The 17,040-nt window shown below is 39.3% G+C and overlaps 1 protein-coding gene across 1 annotated transcript in view; it reads right to left on the reverse strand.

The window, feature by feature from the left end:
- usp37 (ubiquitin specific peptidase 37) overlaps window positions 1-17,040 on the reverse strand; it is a 38,881-nt gene that overhangs the window by 13,873 nt on the left and 7,968 nt on the right. Inside the window, exons 2-18 of the mRNA XM_061918368.1 lie at window positions 14,639-14,860; window positions 13,658-13,808; window positions 13,396-13,487; window positions 10,845-10,960; window positions 9,236-9,313; window positions 7,347-7,435; window positions 7,164-7,257; window positions 6,830-6,985; window positions 6,150-6,281; window positions 5,942-6,065; window positions 3,828-4,072; window positions 3,643-3,760; window positions 3,444-3,523; window positions 3,104-3,262; window positions 1,450-1,503; window positions 1,168-1,315; window positions 857-1,082 (exon numbers count right to left, since the gene is read on the reverse strand). Of these exons, the coding sequence (XP_061774352.1) occupies window positions 857-1,082; window positions 1,168-1,315; window positions 1,450-1,503; window positions 3,104-3,262; window positions 3,444-3,523; window positions 3,643-3,760; window positions 3,828-4,072; window positions 5,942-6,065; window positions 6,150-6,281; window positions 6,830-6,985; window positions 7,164-7,257; window positions 7,347-7,435; window positions 9,236-9,313; window positions 10,845-10,960; window positions 13,396-13,487; window positions 13,658-13,808; window positions 14,639-14,812 (2,236 nt within the window). The 5' untranslated portion in view covers window positions 14,813-14,860. The remainder of the gene's footprint in view (window positions 1-856; window positions 1,083-1,167; window positions 1,316-1,449; window positions 1,504-3,103; window positions 3,263-3,443; window positions 3,524-3,642; window positions 3,761-3,827; window positions 4,073-5,941; window positions 6,066-6,149; window positions 6,282-6,829; window positions 6,986-7,163; window positions 7,258-7,346; window positions 7,436-9,235; window positions 9,314-10,844; window positions 10,961-13,395; window positions 13,488-13,657; window positions 13,809-14,638; window positions 14,861-17,040) is intronic.

Raw genomic sequence — 17,040 nt, forward strand, 5'->3', positions numbered from 1 at the left:
TGTTTATTTATATAGCCCCAAATCACAAATGTCTCAAAGGACTGCACAAATCATTACGACTACAACATCCTCGGAAGAACCCACAAAAGGGCAAGGAAAACTCACACCCAGTGGGCAGGGAGAATTCACATCCAGTGGGACGCCAGTGACAATGCTGACTATGAGAAACCTTGGAGAGGACCTCAGATGTGGGCAACCCCCCCCCCTCTAGGGGACCGAAAGCAATGGATGTCGAGCGGGTCTAACATGCCTGTCATGTCCGTCATTGGTGGTCCGAGGAACCTGGAGATGCGAGTCCTCCACAGCCTGTTACTACATTAGATATATACTCAGTGTGTATATAAAACGTTGATGGAGGTTTGTGGATGTTTTAGAGCGCTTTATGGCGTAATGGCACAATTTCTATTACCGCCATTGTTAGCTGACTTTTGCTACCATTTATTTACGACTTAACAAAAAAAAAACAAAAAAAAAAACATGTTTTCTTGTCTCAAATAAGAAATGTGAATGATGGGCAAAATTCAGCTCCCATTTAAAATAATGATCAATAAAACACACCCAAGACTTTTTGCAAAAAGGCAACAGTAAGATTATAATGGACCAAGGGCACGGTTCATGCCGGAGAAGAGACCCCTCAAAACATGTGACTGACAGTTGGTTAGCACAAACCTACAGGTAGTTTGTCAAATCCAACTTAGTTTGAATCTTTCTTACCTCCGTGTGTGCACAAACTACAGTTAAATCTAAATTAAAAAAAAAAAAAGACTTAAATTATCAGTATGAGTAAAAAACAAAAAAAAAAAAAAACCTGCATCCCAAATTATAACGCAAAAACAAGTTTGTTCTACGCACATACCTGTAGGCTGTTTAGTGTCGCTGTTCAGCAGCTCTGTGTGATAAGCAAGGTCATGCGCGTCTGTGTCCCCAAAACCTTGGTCTGGACTGCTTGTAGGCTCGTCCTCCAAAGGAAGGGATGGAGTGGCGGAGAGACCCGCCTCTTGACGACTAATCTCCAGCGCAACTTCTAGCATTTCATCATCGTTTATACCACCAAAGTGTGCTGGATCCAATGGTGCTCCCCGCTGAGGACAAAAAAATATATATTTTTAAAAAGTGTATAAAAATTAGCAAAAATAAAAACATGCAAGTTTGCAATTGCACAGTTACCTCTTCCAGTCGTTCCTCATCTTCTGGCAGGCAGCAGATGATTTGTCGTTTGCGGCTAACGTTTACCTTTCTAATAGGCTCTTCCTCACTGTCCGAATCCACCAGGACTGATGTGTTGTTGGAACTGACTAACTTTCCACCAACCCTCCTACAAACAATAAAGAGTTTCTAATATTCTGCAGTGCACATATGAGAATCAATGTGCGGAACGTATTGCTTTTAACTGGATGTAAATATTTTTAATTGAATTGTGTCTCAATTTTAATGTTATGCAAGACTTACCGCACTAGTGCTGTCGAGGAATTGACGGACTGGGATGTTTTGAGGGGTCTGGACCTGTCAGAACGGACGAAACAAGAGATACATTTATTTATTCATTCAGTTTTACAAATGACACAGGACATTTTAGTAATGTTTTGTGCCCTCTTACATGACCCGCTTTTTATTATAGCAACCCTCGCCGATCCTGAGGCACCAACCTTTTACTGCCAGAGAGCCACATAAAAAAAAATCATATGTTATTTTGTAATTATTGCTATTACCGTATTTTTAGGATTATAAATCGCTGTGGAGTATAAATCCCACCGGCCGAAAATGCATAATAAAGAAGGAAAAAAACATAAAAGTCACTCAAGAGTATAAGTCGCCTTTTTTGGGGAAATTTATTTGATACAATCCAACACCAAGAATAGACATTTGAAAGGCAGTTTAAAATAAATAAAGAATAGTGAGCAACAGGCTGAATAAGTGTAGGTTATATGACGCATAAATAAACTGAGAACGTGCTTGGTATGTTAACGTAACATATTATGGTAAGAGTTATTCAAATAACTATAACATATAGAACATGATATACGTTTACCAAACTGTCACTCCTTATCGATATATCCGATGAAATCTTCTTCCTCGGTGTCGCTTCTAAACAACTCTGCCAACTCCAAAGGTAGACAATGCGCCGCTTCCTCTTCTATCGGTACGTCGCTTACGTCAGAGTCATCGTCAGTTGCAGTTCCAATTATTCTGATATAGGCCTTGCCTCTTACGTGAATGAGATAAATAATATTATTTGACCTGCGATGAGGCTTCACGGTGGAAGAGGGGTTAGTGCGTCTGCCTCACAATACGAAGTTCCTGCAGTCCTGGGTTCAAATCCAGGCTCGGGATCTTTCTGTGTGGAGTTTGCATGTTCTCCCCGTGAATGCGTGGGTTCCCTCCGGGTACTCCGGCTTCCTCCCACTTCCAAAGACATGCACCTGGGGATAAGTTGATTGGCAACACTAAATTGGCCTTAGTGTGTGAATGTGAGTGTGAATGTTGTCTGTCTATCTGTGTTGGCCCTGCGATGAGATGGCGACTTGTCCAGGGTGTACCCCGCCTTCCGCTCGATTGTAGCTGAGATAGGCGCCAGCGCCCCCCCGCGACCCCAAAACGGAATAAGCGGTAGGAAATGGATGGATGGACCTGCGATGAGGTGGCAACTTGTCCAGGGTGTACCCCGCCTTCCGCCCGATTGTAGCTGAGATAGGCACCAGCGCCCCCCGCAACCCCAAAGGGAATAAACGGTAGAAAATGGAAATATTATTTGACATTTTACGGTAATGTGTTAATAATTTCACACATAAGTCGCTCCTGAGTATAAGTCGCACCCAAACTATGAAATCCGAAAAATACGGTATTACTGCTATTATTCTCTCTATGTTTCATTCATATATTAATTATATTTTTGACGTACATTTTAAAATATGTTTTATAAAATTTTTAGATGGAGTTTATTTTAGTTATTCTTCAGTTCCATGCCATGTTTTTTTGATGTCAGTAGTGCTGTGTTCGCGTGTGTTTTCTTCTTTTTTCTGGAGTAAAGCACTTTGTGTTGCAACTCGCCTGTGTATGAAAAGTGCTCGACAAACAAAGTTAGATTGGTTGATAGATGGCTTACGTTTGGGAACTCCAACCCAGGCTGATGGGGGGCCTTGTGGATTCGGTGCAGTGAGAGAGCAGGGTCAGGTAGCGTGGTATGACCACCTGTTGGCCCAGCTTGCTGTTCAGAGATAGCTGGGCATTAAAACTGTACCTTTTCAGGTGCAGGATGAGCACTCTGCATGAGAGAAGAAGACTTTTTAGCAAAACCAGTACTTAATTTTCTTTTTTCGATTACATATTTTAATAGGGACCGAAAAGGCTAAATATAAATGCATGAACAGTGCCACAACAGAAATTCTTAATTCCACTAATGTCTGCATTTGCACGAATTACTCCAAGTCAATTGGAGTAGTTACCTTGGTAGTTTGCTGAATTTATGTGTAACCATGGCTGCATTTCCATTGCATTTTTCACAAAGGTATTCAATTTCCTCTAACTGTAAAAAAAACAAACTATTAGTAAATGTACAACCATTCACTTTACGTGCAAGTATGTTGCTTCGCAAATAAATGTGATGAAGACAGAACTTTAAGCAAAAGCTGACAAATAACTCACCCTGAAAAACAGATCCAGAGAATCTTGGATAGAGCGAAGTGGGAGGGTATTCTTTCTCCGAGGTAGGTCGATGGACAAGTCATTGAATTGCTCACGCTTGGTCACCACTTCGCCACAGCTGCGGAATCAAGAAGTTACTACAGACCAAGTCATCTCTAGAATCGGTCAGCCAAGTGACAGCTTACCCTTTACAGGTGATTGTGTGCTGCACCTCAAATGCCATATTAACAGCCACAGGGCAGGTGTAGATGCGAGAGGTGTCCACTTCTTCACTGGGGTCCGCCTTGGTTGCCGGCGAGTGTGCTGTTGCCTCATGGCTACTTTCACACATCCCAGATGAGGATGCAACTTCACTTGTCCAGCTTTTATTAATTTTCTCCACATCATCTTTCAGCTGGTCCAAACACTGGCTGAGGAACTCATGTGCGTCCTGGTAAATGGCGTAACATGCAACTTCTTTAAAGCACAGTGTACAATCATTATTTCCTTAACAGTGTGTTTTTTTTCTTCTAATAAACAGCTTAAAGAGAAACTGCTCCTTCTTTTTTGGAATTGTGTCTATCATTCACAATCCCTACCTAAGATAAGACCACATGTTTTTCTTTTTTTTAATGCATACTAAGTTGTAAGTACAAGGTGGCTAACAACACAATGCAGGACTAATAGACTCAAAAACTCCTTTGTCCCACACGCCATTAGACTGTACAACTCCTCTCTGGGGCGGGGGGCAGGGGGTACTAGGATGACAGGGGATGCAAAACAATAACAGTGCAATACTTTTTCATGACATGGTCACTACTGCCTACTTTGTCTTGTTATATTCTTATTTTACTGTTATATTTTTATTCCCATTGTTGCTTTTTATTTTTTATTCTTATTGTAATATTTCTCTATTTTGTTTCCATTTAAACCCCCATTATTTACTTTTTACTTTTTTAAATTGATCTCAACTCTGTACACTGCTGCTGGAATTTTAATTTTCCTGAAGGAACTTTCCTAAAGGAATCAATAAAGTACTATCTATCTATCTATCTACCTATCAATACAGCTGACGGGAGAACGCTATCCCGCCTATAAAGGAAAAACACCGCCAACAATTTATTGTATTTTCTGTACTATAAGGCGCACCTAAAAACCCCCAATTTTCTCAAAAGCTGACAGTGCGCCTTATAATCTGGTGCGCTTTATATATGAACAAAGTTTTAAAATAGGCCATTCATTGAAGGTGAGCCTTATAATCCAGTGCGCCTTAAAGTGCGGAAAATACGGTACATCCCGTGACCTGAATATTAACCAAGTAGTAGCGGTATTGTTATTATAAGGGCTAAAGCAGACAAACTATTTTTTAGTAGCGCCGTGGTCACAGCGAGCTAACTAGCTTATGCTGCTCTATTGACGTTTTGAGCTAGTCAGCTGCTGCTGCCGCTGCTTTGCCTCCAAACTGTTGAAAGTTCATTCTAAATTATAAATCATGCCTACAAGTACAAAGTACAAGGTTGTGGCCATTAACTGAAAAGTTGGTCAAATTTGACAAACACGAAAAAAACACAAGTTTGCGGACCTAATTTCTTTTTTAAACCTTCGGGTGGATTATGATTTGATGATTTGTCCCAAAATCTTCTTTGTCACTTATGAAGTCTGCCGTGATATACAGTATAGTAGTAGTGAATTATATTTGAAGTGAATTATATTTATATAGCGCTTTTCTCTAGTGACTCAAAGCGCTTTACATAGTGAAACCCAATATCTAAGTTACATTTAAACCAGTGTGGGTGGCACTGGGAGCACGTGGGTAAAGTGTCTTGCCCAAGGACACAACGGCAGTGACTAGGATGGCGGAAGCGGGAATCGAACCTGCAACCCTCAAGTTGCTGGCACGGCCACTTTACCAACCGAGCTTACCGCCCCAGGGAAAAGCGAAAGTTGTGATGAGTCTGTGAAATTAATGCGCATTAAAATGGGCAACATGAGTAAATAATACATGTTATTATGAATATGCCTGTTACTATATTACATATACTTACAGTGTTTACCCTATAGAAAACGAGGAAGGCTTTAAGACGTTTTTAGAGTGCTTTATAGGCGATTAGGTTTAATGACGGGAATTGGCTCTATTGTTAGCTGACTTTTGCTAGCGTTTATTTACAAATTAGAATGCATTAAAAAAAAGAAAAACATACGAGTGCTTGTCTTATATAAGAATTTTGAATGTTTGACACAATTCCAAAAAAAGATCAGTTCCCCTTTAAGAGCAACACTATTAAACCACAAACAAAGGTTTTGCTAAAGCATATCTTACATTTTGTGTATTTCCAGAGAAACGCTCAGCAGTAGAGGAAATAGCACTTTTTACTTTCCTCAATAGGTCTTTTTGTGTTTCCGGGCAGCCCACATCCTTTTTAGCCAAAAGATGAGCAAAACGCCTGGAAGTCCAATACAACCACATTAAAACAGCTGCAGTGGTGTTTTAGACTACAGAGAGGCTCGGATGTCATTTTCCTTGGTACCTGAGCAATGCATTGACGGGCACCTTCTTCCAGGGAATGCTCTGCCTTAGCATGTCATTGGAGAAGGAAGGGAGGCTGAAGAGCGACTGCAGAATAGCATTCATGTAGCAAGTGTTGCCCAAATTTGAAAATCTGCGGGGAAAAATGCAAATATTTGATGTTAATCAAACAAAGTGATGCAGACAACCAATTTTCCCTCCAATTTTTCATGTGTGAGCAAACGCCAAAACTCCTTGAGCATTCAGTGGCGCACATGTGAGCGACGGCAGACATGCACACTGTTATGCGTTTATCTTTATATTCGATTTTGTGCGCGGCCTACATTTGCCGTGTGCACAGGACACGTGAGCAGTGTGCAACTGCACAGGCGCATACCTTAGAGGGAACGTTGCAGACAACCATACAAGACCGCTGGAAAATCTGATTATAAACACACTTTCTAACAAAGGGATTGTTTTGCAGGCCCAAATGTCTGTTTCTTTAGACCTGATGCATTGAAAAAATATTCTAATTACTTGAAGTAATCAGTAGAGCCAGGAAAATGATTTTCTCTTGGTTCTAAAATATTGTTTTTGTTTTGAGAATGTCATAAAAATAGCTCATATTGTTGAAATCTGATGTAAACTTGACATAATTCTAAGTATTAGTTTTTGAATAGAGAACATTTGAGAAGCAATTACCCTTGCAGGGGAGTCTGCTGCTGGGCCGTAGTTGAGGGTCTCTGCTTGTTCCAGCCACCATAATCTTGGGAGGGACGTACTTTCTTTAAAGGAGTGGAGTGATTCGGCAGTAGAAGAGTACGTTTGGCTGGGGGAGTCTGTGATGTACTTGATGGCCTGAAATACAAATGTTACTACATTCAAGTCTGTAAAAATTCCTGCATTGTAGGTTTTAAAAAAAAGGTTGGAAAATGTTTTTTTAACAAATCAGAACATAATATGTTCTATAACACCAAACACAGTTTACATATTTTTGCATGAAAACTGTACTTTCACAACTAAAAAAAAATCTCACCTGTCTGTAAAAGAATGGCTATGGCCATAATCTTTAGTCACAGATCGACTGCCATAGAATGATGTTGGCTGTAGGGGAGTTGAAGCCAGCGGACCTGAGGGTAGTAAAAAAAAAATGTTGTATATATACTACAAAAAAAAAAATATATATATATATATATATATATATATATTTTTTTTTTACCTAAACTCCGGTTTTCCTCTGCCTGCTTTAGCTTTTCTTTGCAACTTAGTAAAAACTTCCGAGATGGGTCCGAAGTGGCCTTGTTGTTGCTAAAAAAAGAAGAAGAAAAGACAAGATTAGGTTATGTAATAGTAGAATATTCTCCACATATACATTTTTAAGTGTTTTTTGCAAGTCCAGCTGAATGTTCTCCCCCCAAAAAAAGTATTCAGGTCCATTACCAAAATATAAACACACGTGTCCTGTCATAAGCAGTGTTTGTAATAACGGTGTTAGTAACACCATTACTTTTACTAGTAACATGTATTACTTTAAGGTGGTGCCCAAAAGTTTACAGCATGGATGTCAAACTCTGCCCCGCGGGCCAAATTTGGCCCACCGTGTAATTTAATTTGGCCCTTGAGGCAATATCAAATTAACATTAGAGCTGGCCCGCCGGTGTTATAACACCGCATTCACCGCTAATACTCATACTTACCAACCCTCCCGATTTTCCCGGGAGACTCCCGAATTTCAGTGCCCTTGCCAAAAATCACCCAGGGCAACCATTCTCCCGAATTTCTCTCGATTTCCACAAAAACAACATCATTGGGGACGTGCCTTAAAGGCACTGCATTCAACGTCCTCTACAACCTGTCGTCCCGTCCGCTTTTTCTCCATACTATAAGCGGACTTTACACTCAAACAAATGAATGCAATGCATACTTGGTCAACCGCCATACAGGTCACACTGAGGGTGGCCGTATAAACAACTTTAACACTGTTACAAATATGCACCACACTGTGAACCCACACCAAACAAGAATGACAACCACATTTAGGGAGAACATCCGCACCGTAACACAACATAAACACAACAGAACAAATACCCAAAACCCTTGCAGCACTAACTCTTCCGGGATGCTACAATATACACACCCCGCTACCACCAAACCCCGCCAAGTTAATGTTGATATTTACATCAGAAAGCTGCAAATAGGAACGAGGCATTTAATTTTTTTATTAAAATTTTATTTAATATACCATTGATATTTTTAAATTATTATTATTATTTGAAAATCGATTTTGCATGTCACTATAAAGTTATACAAGCCTTGCTCGTTCAATATTCAATGCAAAACTTGTTTGGGTCCCTAGTAAAAAGTTAATTTGTTCAACCTTGGCCCGCGGCTTTGTTCAGTTTAAAATTTTGTCCCACTCTGTAGTTGAGTTTAACACCCCTGGTTTACAGCCTTAATTATTATCCATTGATGATCAATCAGCAATTATCTACCTTACCCTTTGAAGTAAAGGGAAACTTCACCAATTCATAATCATATTTAAGAGAATAACAACAGGTTGTATGATTATTACATGTTAAGGTGGGATTCTAATGATAATACTAAATAAGTAATAATTAAGACCAAAATGGGGCCACAGATAAAATCTTGTTAGGGTCACACAAAGTCTAGAGCCTGAACGAGGGCAAACCCGAAGCTGCAAATACGAATTTGTGGCTGGTCAACTTTCATTTGTTGAAAAATGTCCGCATCAAATATATATAGATATATGGGAAACATTGCATTAGTTTCATCCTTCCTCTGCATGGGTGAAGTAAACATGTTGGAACATAATACAAGCTGTTATGCTTTTAGATTTACCATTAAATACACCATTGTTTAAGGAAGAGGAATCGAGTTACTCACAAACCTTAAATAAGTCTTTCACCCTGAGACAATTCACAAGTCTGTTATAGGCTAAAGGATAGAGCGATTTTAGCCGGGAAAACAACAATTATTAACAAATCAGCAAAGTTATTAGATCACAAAATTTAAGTCTTAACTTTCATCCAAGACTGTTTACGGAAACATGCAGCATCATAAAGTAGTACATCTCGAAATTGCTTTTACCTTGAGGAGTCGTTTTCCTTGGGGTAGTCCTCAGTCAAGTCACTTTTAGAGTTCAGGAGTCGCTTTCTTTTTTCACCCCTGAAAAGCAGTGCCAAAACAAGTTTCTAAAATAAGTAATACCAGTGTTTTCTCTAGCATCAACCAGCATTGTTTCAATGTGGATTGTTGGCAATCATATATTTTATAAGGAGGAAGTGATTTAAAAAAACAATACTATGTTATTGTCATAGTCGTATCACATTCATGACATTTTGTGACTCGCCTAAACTGCTCGTATGCATGCTTTTCAAAAATGGCTACCCTACCAACCCGTCCCTCCTTTACACTGCTCATGACCCGAAATCTGTAAATCCTGGTCAGACAATCATTATGTTTACCAAGCTAATGATTAAAATACAGTGGAACCTTGATTTAATAACCCCTATTTTTGCAAACTTTTAGTTTGAGCCAAATATGTCTCTCTGTATGAAGGCTTCATTCATTTCGTGTCTCGCCTGGAGGCACAGCGGTTTTAGGAAGGCGGGGTTCTTCACGTCACTTTCTGCGCAGTACACTAACAGTCCATTCTCCATGCTTCAGCATGTGTGCCTTCTTTGTGTTTTTTCTCCTAATGACAAGTTATGTCAATTTTGCCAACTCAATACGAGTCCCACAAACACAACAAATTACCGTGGAAAAAAGGAGGGAATCGCTGAGAGGATAAAAAAAAAAGACTGTTAGCAAGGAGTACATCAATGGTGCTCTCAAGTACGAAAAAATCGACAAGGCAGGCTTTGGACCACAGCGAGTTTTAAGTCTGATGAGACACGACTTTTCTGGAAAATATGCCAAAGCAAACTTGTTTCACAACGAAAGAGAAGAGCTACCTTTTGTTTGTAGCACCTCTTTTAAGCGTGCACAAACAGCCCCTCCCCCCAACCCCTCCCTTCTTCCGACCGACTGGCTTCTCCTTTCTCGTCAGCTCCTCTTTTGCCAACGTTAATGTAAGTGGATTTGACTTCTTAATATGCGCTATTATTGCTGTTATTTCTGATTGTTTGTGAGGGCGCCAAAGCACCTTCTGTGTGTGTTGGCAGAGCAGCGCATTCAGAGGACAGTAGCATAGCTTGTTGTTGTTTTGCTCGTTATTAAAGACAAAGTTGATCCATCTTCCCCTTGTTATGTTTAATATACAATACTGTATAGCACTCTATATTGTGTTCAAAGTGTACAAACCTTTACTAAAAGATGGGCTTTTGTCAAGGCTGGAACCCATTATATATATTTACGTTGTTTCTTATGGAAAAATTTGCTTGTGCCGTTTCACATTTTTTAAGAAATGAGCTGCGTCACAGAACAATTAAACATGTATCCCAAAGTACTGCTGTATGTGTGCATTTCAAGCATGAAAACTAAATATGTTTAGACTGCATTAAAACTACCACAACTATACAGTATATAGCAATAGTTTACATGTTCTATAACATATCATAATAGTGCAATATTAATATCATCACAGCTGTTCTACAAGCACAAACCATGTAATTAACTTTCTTATCCTTTGGAGATATCACACTAACTAATATCACAAAGCTCATATGAAGAAAATCAACACAAATATCCATCACACCTATTCTCGGAGAGTCCAGATCGAGTAGGTGTGGAGGCCGCTCTGCTCGGGCTGCCCAGTGGTTTCCGTGGCGTGGAGTCTTCCCGCCCCTCTGCACTTTGCCGTCTTGTTGTTGTCTGGAAGATGTCCAAATACATTTACCGTATTTTTCGGACTATAAGTCTGAGTTTTTTTCATAGTTTGGCACATTACCGTAAAATATCAAATATTATTTAGCTCATTCATGTAAGAGACTAGACGTGTGAGATTTCATCTGATTTAGCGATTAGGAGTGACAGATTGTTTTTGGTAAACGTATAGCATGTTCTATATGTTATAGTTATTTGAATGACTCTTACCATAATATGTTAGGTTAACATAGCAGGCACCTTCTCAGTTAGTTATTTATGCCTCATATAACATAAACTTATCCAGCCTGTTGTTCACTATTTTTTATTTATTTTAAATTGCCTTTCAAATGTCTATTCTTGGTGTTGGATTTTATCAAATAAATTTCCTCCAAAAATGCGACATACTTCAGTGCGACTTATATATGTTTTTCCCTTCTTTATTATGCATTTTCGGCAGGTGCGACTTATATTCCGGAGCGACTTATACTCCGAAAAATACGGTAGTAGGGATGCTCCAATCTACTGGCCACTGATCAGCATAGTTACATTTTTGTGGAAAAGTATGTGATCCCAATTGCCGATTGTCTTTCAATATCAATAATACGTAGTGGGTGGCAGCTGAGTTGACATCACGTGCAACCCAGGTAACGATGCATGGCACCGTTGGATCTTACAAGAATCCGTGCCAGGTAGAACCGGCGGGATTTGGTCTGTGCCAAAAAATACCGGATTCGATATCCATCCCTAACATCACGAAAAGGGGATCAATCCATAAATTGGTGGTGTCAACACAAAGGGTAATATCAGTATACAGTATGGATTAATACCAGTCTGATTTGATGGATGTTCTTATTTTTATACATATGTTTATTTATTTATGTTTATAAAATCAGGGAATTTGACTTGGACACACAAGATTTTTAAAAGGGGAACATTATCACCAAACCTATGCGAGCGTCAATATATACCTCGATGTTGCAGAAAAAAGACCATGTATTTTTTTAACCGATTTCTGAACTCTAAATGGGTGAATTTTGGCAAATTAAACGCCTTTCTGTTTATCGGTCTTTTAGCGATGACTTCAGAACGTGACGTCACCGAGGTAACACACCCGCCATATTCATTTTCACATTACAAACACCGGGTTTCAGCTCTGTTATTTTCCGTTTTTTCGACTATTTTTTGGAACCTTGGAGACATCATGCCTCGTCGGTGTGTTGTCGGAGGGTGTAACAACACTAACAGGGAGGGATTCAAGTTGCACCACTGGCAAGAAATCTGGCGCCAGACCCCCATTGAATTTGCCAGAGTGTCTTCACATTTGACCGGCGATGCTAAGACAGACATGGCACAGAGATTTATGGATAACCTGCAGATGCATTTGCAACGATTAAGTCAACGAAAATACAAAGGTGAGTTTTGTTGATGTTGTTGACTTATGTCCTAATCAGACATATTTGGTCACGGCATGACTGCCAGCTAATCGATGCTAACATGCTACGCTAATCGATGCTAACATGCTATTTACGCTAGCTGTATGTACATTTGAAACTAGATACCCACATTTAATGCGAAACAAACACTTACCAATCGACGGATTTAAGTTGCTCCAGTGTCACAAGATGCAAAAGTCCTGATCGTTTGGTCTGCACAATTTACCGGCGATGCTAATAAGGCAGCCATGCTATGGGCCACTTCATTAGGTACACCCACGCTATGGCCGAAAAGCGTCAATAGCTATTCGCTCAACAGCTTCAATTTCTTCTTCAATTTCGCTTTCGCTATCTGCCTCCATACTCCGACCCTCTGTTTCAATACATGCGTAATCTGTTGAATCGCTTAAGCCGCTGAAATCCGAGTCTGAATCCGAGCTAATGTCGCTATATCTTGCTGTGGTAACCGCCATGTTGTTTGTATTGGCAGCCCTGTATGACGTCACAGGGAAATGGATAGTGGTTTCGAAGATAGCGAAAATAAGGCACTTTAAAGCTATATTTAGGGATATTCCGGGACCGGTAAAATTTTGAAAAAAACTTCAAAAAATACAACAAGCCACTGGGAACTGATTTTTATTGTTTTTAACCCTTTTAAAATTGTGATAATGTTCCCCTTTAAAGACAAACAAATAATTCAAAAAGGCAGTAGATGGTAGTTTTTGCTTATGTTTTTTTATTGTGTACTATTGACTTTTTTTTATCAAAATTGTATGTAATCAAATTAAAAATAAAGTAGTTTAAATATTGTGTTCATATTTTTAAGTTGTCAATAGCGCTCACATAAATAAATTAAAACATATAGAAGTCAATACAGTACATGTGATCGGTGTTGTTATCCACAGATATCACTCATGGATAATTGGTAACGGAATTGGAAGCATAAAACCAGGATCGCAACAACTCTTGTATACGGCCATATCTAACTGTTCTTATGCCATGACTCACCTGTCTGTCTCCAGAGGAACTGGTTTCATTTTTCATGGAGCGCCGGGTCAGCACACTGAAGTTTGCACTTCCATGGGATGATTTTAAAACCGCTTAAAAAGCAAAAAGAAGAATTTTGTCAAATCATTATAGCACAAACATAATGTGGATAAGACAGAAGATCACAGCATTTTGTCTTGAGCTGTATTCTTGTCACCATAGCCCCATCTTTGATTCATTCCAAATGATTCCAAGTCATTTAAATGGTCAAGAGATCATTTACTTGTTTTTCCTTGCTTCAGCTTCTCCAGGTAGTCTTTCGTCCTCTGGGTCAAAGCTGAAGGCATTTTGTCCAGGGTAACACTGCCACCTTCCTTCAGATTGACGGTTATCCGGGTCATATTTGTATATACCCCCTTCACGTTCTGATTCAGCTGAGGGCAAGAAAACCCTTCCTCATTGTCACATTTCAAAGCATGGCAATTAATAATTGTCAGATTTATCTTAAGCTGTCACTTTGTTTTGTGGCCAAACCTGCAGCTAAAACGGCACGGCCCACAGACATTGCAAGAGGGTAGGACACCAAAGTTATTTGAATCTGTATATTTGTAAGTGGCAACCCAGCAGACACAAGACATTGAAACAACGTTGAGAACTTGTTGAATTAGGTTCTGACGTACAGCAACTCAAACACAACATTGGAACAACATGCTTTTTGAGGACGTTCGATCAACGTCGGGTACTGACGTTGATCGGACCGTTAAATTTTGGTCATTTTTCAAGCAACAACGCGGATCTGATGTTAGATATCAACGTTTTCTCAACTTACAAATACAACTATTTTGCAATGTTGTTTCGGAGTTGTTTTTATTTGACACTTAAAATGTCTCTGACAATCTTGCACTTTATGTTTTGGAAATGACTTGAATGTTTGTGCCATTGCTTAATAACTTTAATAAATACACTTTTGCTCAATTGACTTAGTTGTGATTTCCCTCTCTGCATGAAAGTTTAAAAGTAACATATATTAATGCAGTATTAAGAAGAATGTTTTAATGTACACACAATACAATCATCATACTGCTGTGATTATATGCATCAAGTGTTCATTCAAGGCCAAGGCAAAATATCGTAATATATATCGCGATATGGCCTAAAAATATCGCAATATTACAAAAAGGCAATGTCGCCCAGCCCTATATGTATATATATTTTTTCTGTATGTTCAGGTGTTTAATGTTAATGAAAAACATTTAAAGATTACCTGGAAGGTTTTGGCTGCCCCGCCACAGTTGAATCTTATGAGGAGATTCACTTTGTTGTCCTTTTCCAGGATCTCAAAAGTTCCTTCTTTCCACCGTGTGGTACCAGAGTAAGAGCCGCGGAAGCGAATCTTAACAGTACAGCCGCTGGAGAGCTTGGGCTTGGAGGTTGCCATGGCTTAATATCCAGTCGGTGCTCTTTGGAGGTTGTGGTCAATGAAATCCTACACAGGAGACACATTGAATCAGATGTTAAAACTGCAACGCCAGCAGGAGAGGTGAAATAATCATACTTGTTTGCCCCGTACACAGGTGCATCTTAGTAAATTAGAATATATACAAGTTATTTGACTTCAGGCTTGTTATAAGACAGGGGTTCTTAACATTTTTCACCTTGGGCCCAACTTTTCCACTACAGAAGGACATGGGACCCACTTGAATATTAACATTGAAATAGTGTTCTTACTCTTGATTTTGATCATATTCAATAATTAGATCTAACTTACTTACATTTTAACAGGATAAACCTACTTAAATTATATAAAACCATGTTTTAATCACAAAAAATATTATCAAATCTTATGTCAAGCTGATTACAAATAAAGAACTCATAAAACTGATGAAAAATAAATTAATGTGAAGAAAATGCACTGCATTATGCAGTGCTAAAAATAAAAAAAATAATAAATAATAAAAACAGATCTCTTATAGTGCAAATAACATTACAGCTCACAATTTTTGCACTTAAGAAACTTTTCTATGACTTCAGCTACAGACTTCTCTTGTTTATCTGATATTGTCATTACTGCCACAAGTGGTGGAAACGTGTATTACAACTAAGTATTACTGCGGTCATTGCGTCCCACAGCTGAACCTCGAGAGGGCACTCGGGGCTCGCTGTTATAAGAGACCAAATACAATTATTAAGAAATTAATTAATGGTATATTATAGTGCGTCTATATCTAGTATAGGGCGGCATAAAACATTTGATTGACAGTTACATGGGATCTAATTTCAAAATGACAGTTTTTAGCCTTTTACGTTAGTGAGATGCATTAAAAACAAACGTTGCCATTTTATTCAAGGACTAACGCTGCACTGTCATTCACATGTCAGACATCTGACAATTTCTCCTCACTCTCATAGTCCCCACCTGCAAGCCTCGCCAGCCGGGGCGAGTTGGCTCCACTGCACTGGCGGGCACTACATTATCAAATCAGCTTGCAAGAGAAGTGATCTCATTTATTAGAAGCAGCACTAAGTAACTTTTAAATCTTAATGAAATATTGTCATAACTTTTGGGACGATACATGGACTTACAACTAGTTGAATGACACCTCTGTCATGGCCTGAAGGGTCTGTATCGCTTTAACTGGCACTAAGCAACTTTGAGGAGGGTGGCAGGAACCCTGCCACACAAAAAACTACAAATGTGCTGACTTACTTTACGGCATACGTCAATTACCCCTTTCCCTAATCGTTACAAAGGCGGAAGTCGAGGAAAACGCCAACGTGCAATTACTGCCATTCTGGCAGAAGCTACAAAAGAACCAAAGAAATGATAAGTTTTGTCTGAAGAGACAAAAAAAGAGGGAGGCTACCCAGATAAAAGGATAGTGAAGGATCAACATTGGCTTGGCTTTCGCTTGCTGGCGTGAGCTCAAAGACCGAGAAGAATTTCAGACCAATGCTGCTTTGGCTATGTTCCTGCTGGACTAGTGAGTTCCTTTCGATGATCAAATCAAAATAATAATGCTAAAGTTAGCTATCAGAAATGTGCGTGGTAGCAAGTAAATAGCAACTAGCTTGTTAGTTTACAGTTCCACACTGACAAGACCAGCCACACAACAAAGCAATGAAAAATAAAGTTTGAGTAAAATATGTAAGTTACTACTGTGGAAAGACCAGGCAACCAAAAGTTCTTAAATGGGTCTTTAAAAGGAGACATGATTCTTTTTCTGACTCAAGTAAACATCAACATTTGGTATGTTCTATTGAAAATGTAAAACATTACACATAGCGCTCAAAAATCTATCAAAATGTTTTAGTACGACTTTGGTAAGCTATGAAGCTGCACCGCTTGATGGATTGTCGGCGCATTAAACATACGAGTATTATTATGGTGTGTGTATAAGGTAATCAATCAATCAATCAATGTTTATTTATATAGCCCCAAATCACAAATGTCTCAAAGGACTGCACAAATCATTACGACTACAACATCCTCGGAAGAACCCACAAAAGGGCAAGGAAAACTCACACCCAGTGGGCAGGGAGAATTCACATTCAGTGGGACGCCAGCGACAATGCTGACTATGAGAAACCTTGGAGAGGACCTCAGATGTGGGCAACCCCCCCCCCTCTAGGGGACCGAAAGCAATGGATGTCGAGCGGGTCCAACAT

Source organism: Nerophis ophidion, linkage group LG13 (genome assembly GCF_033978795.1).
Source record: "Nerophis ophidion isolate RoL-2023_Sa linkage group LG13, RoL_Noph_v1.0, whole genome shotgun sequence".
Classification (NCBI taxonomy): domain Eukaryota; kingdom Metazoa; phylum Chordata; class Actinopteri; order Syngnathiformes; family Syngnathidae; genus Nerophis; species Nerophis ophidion.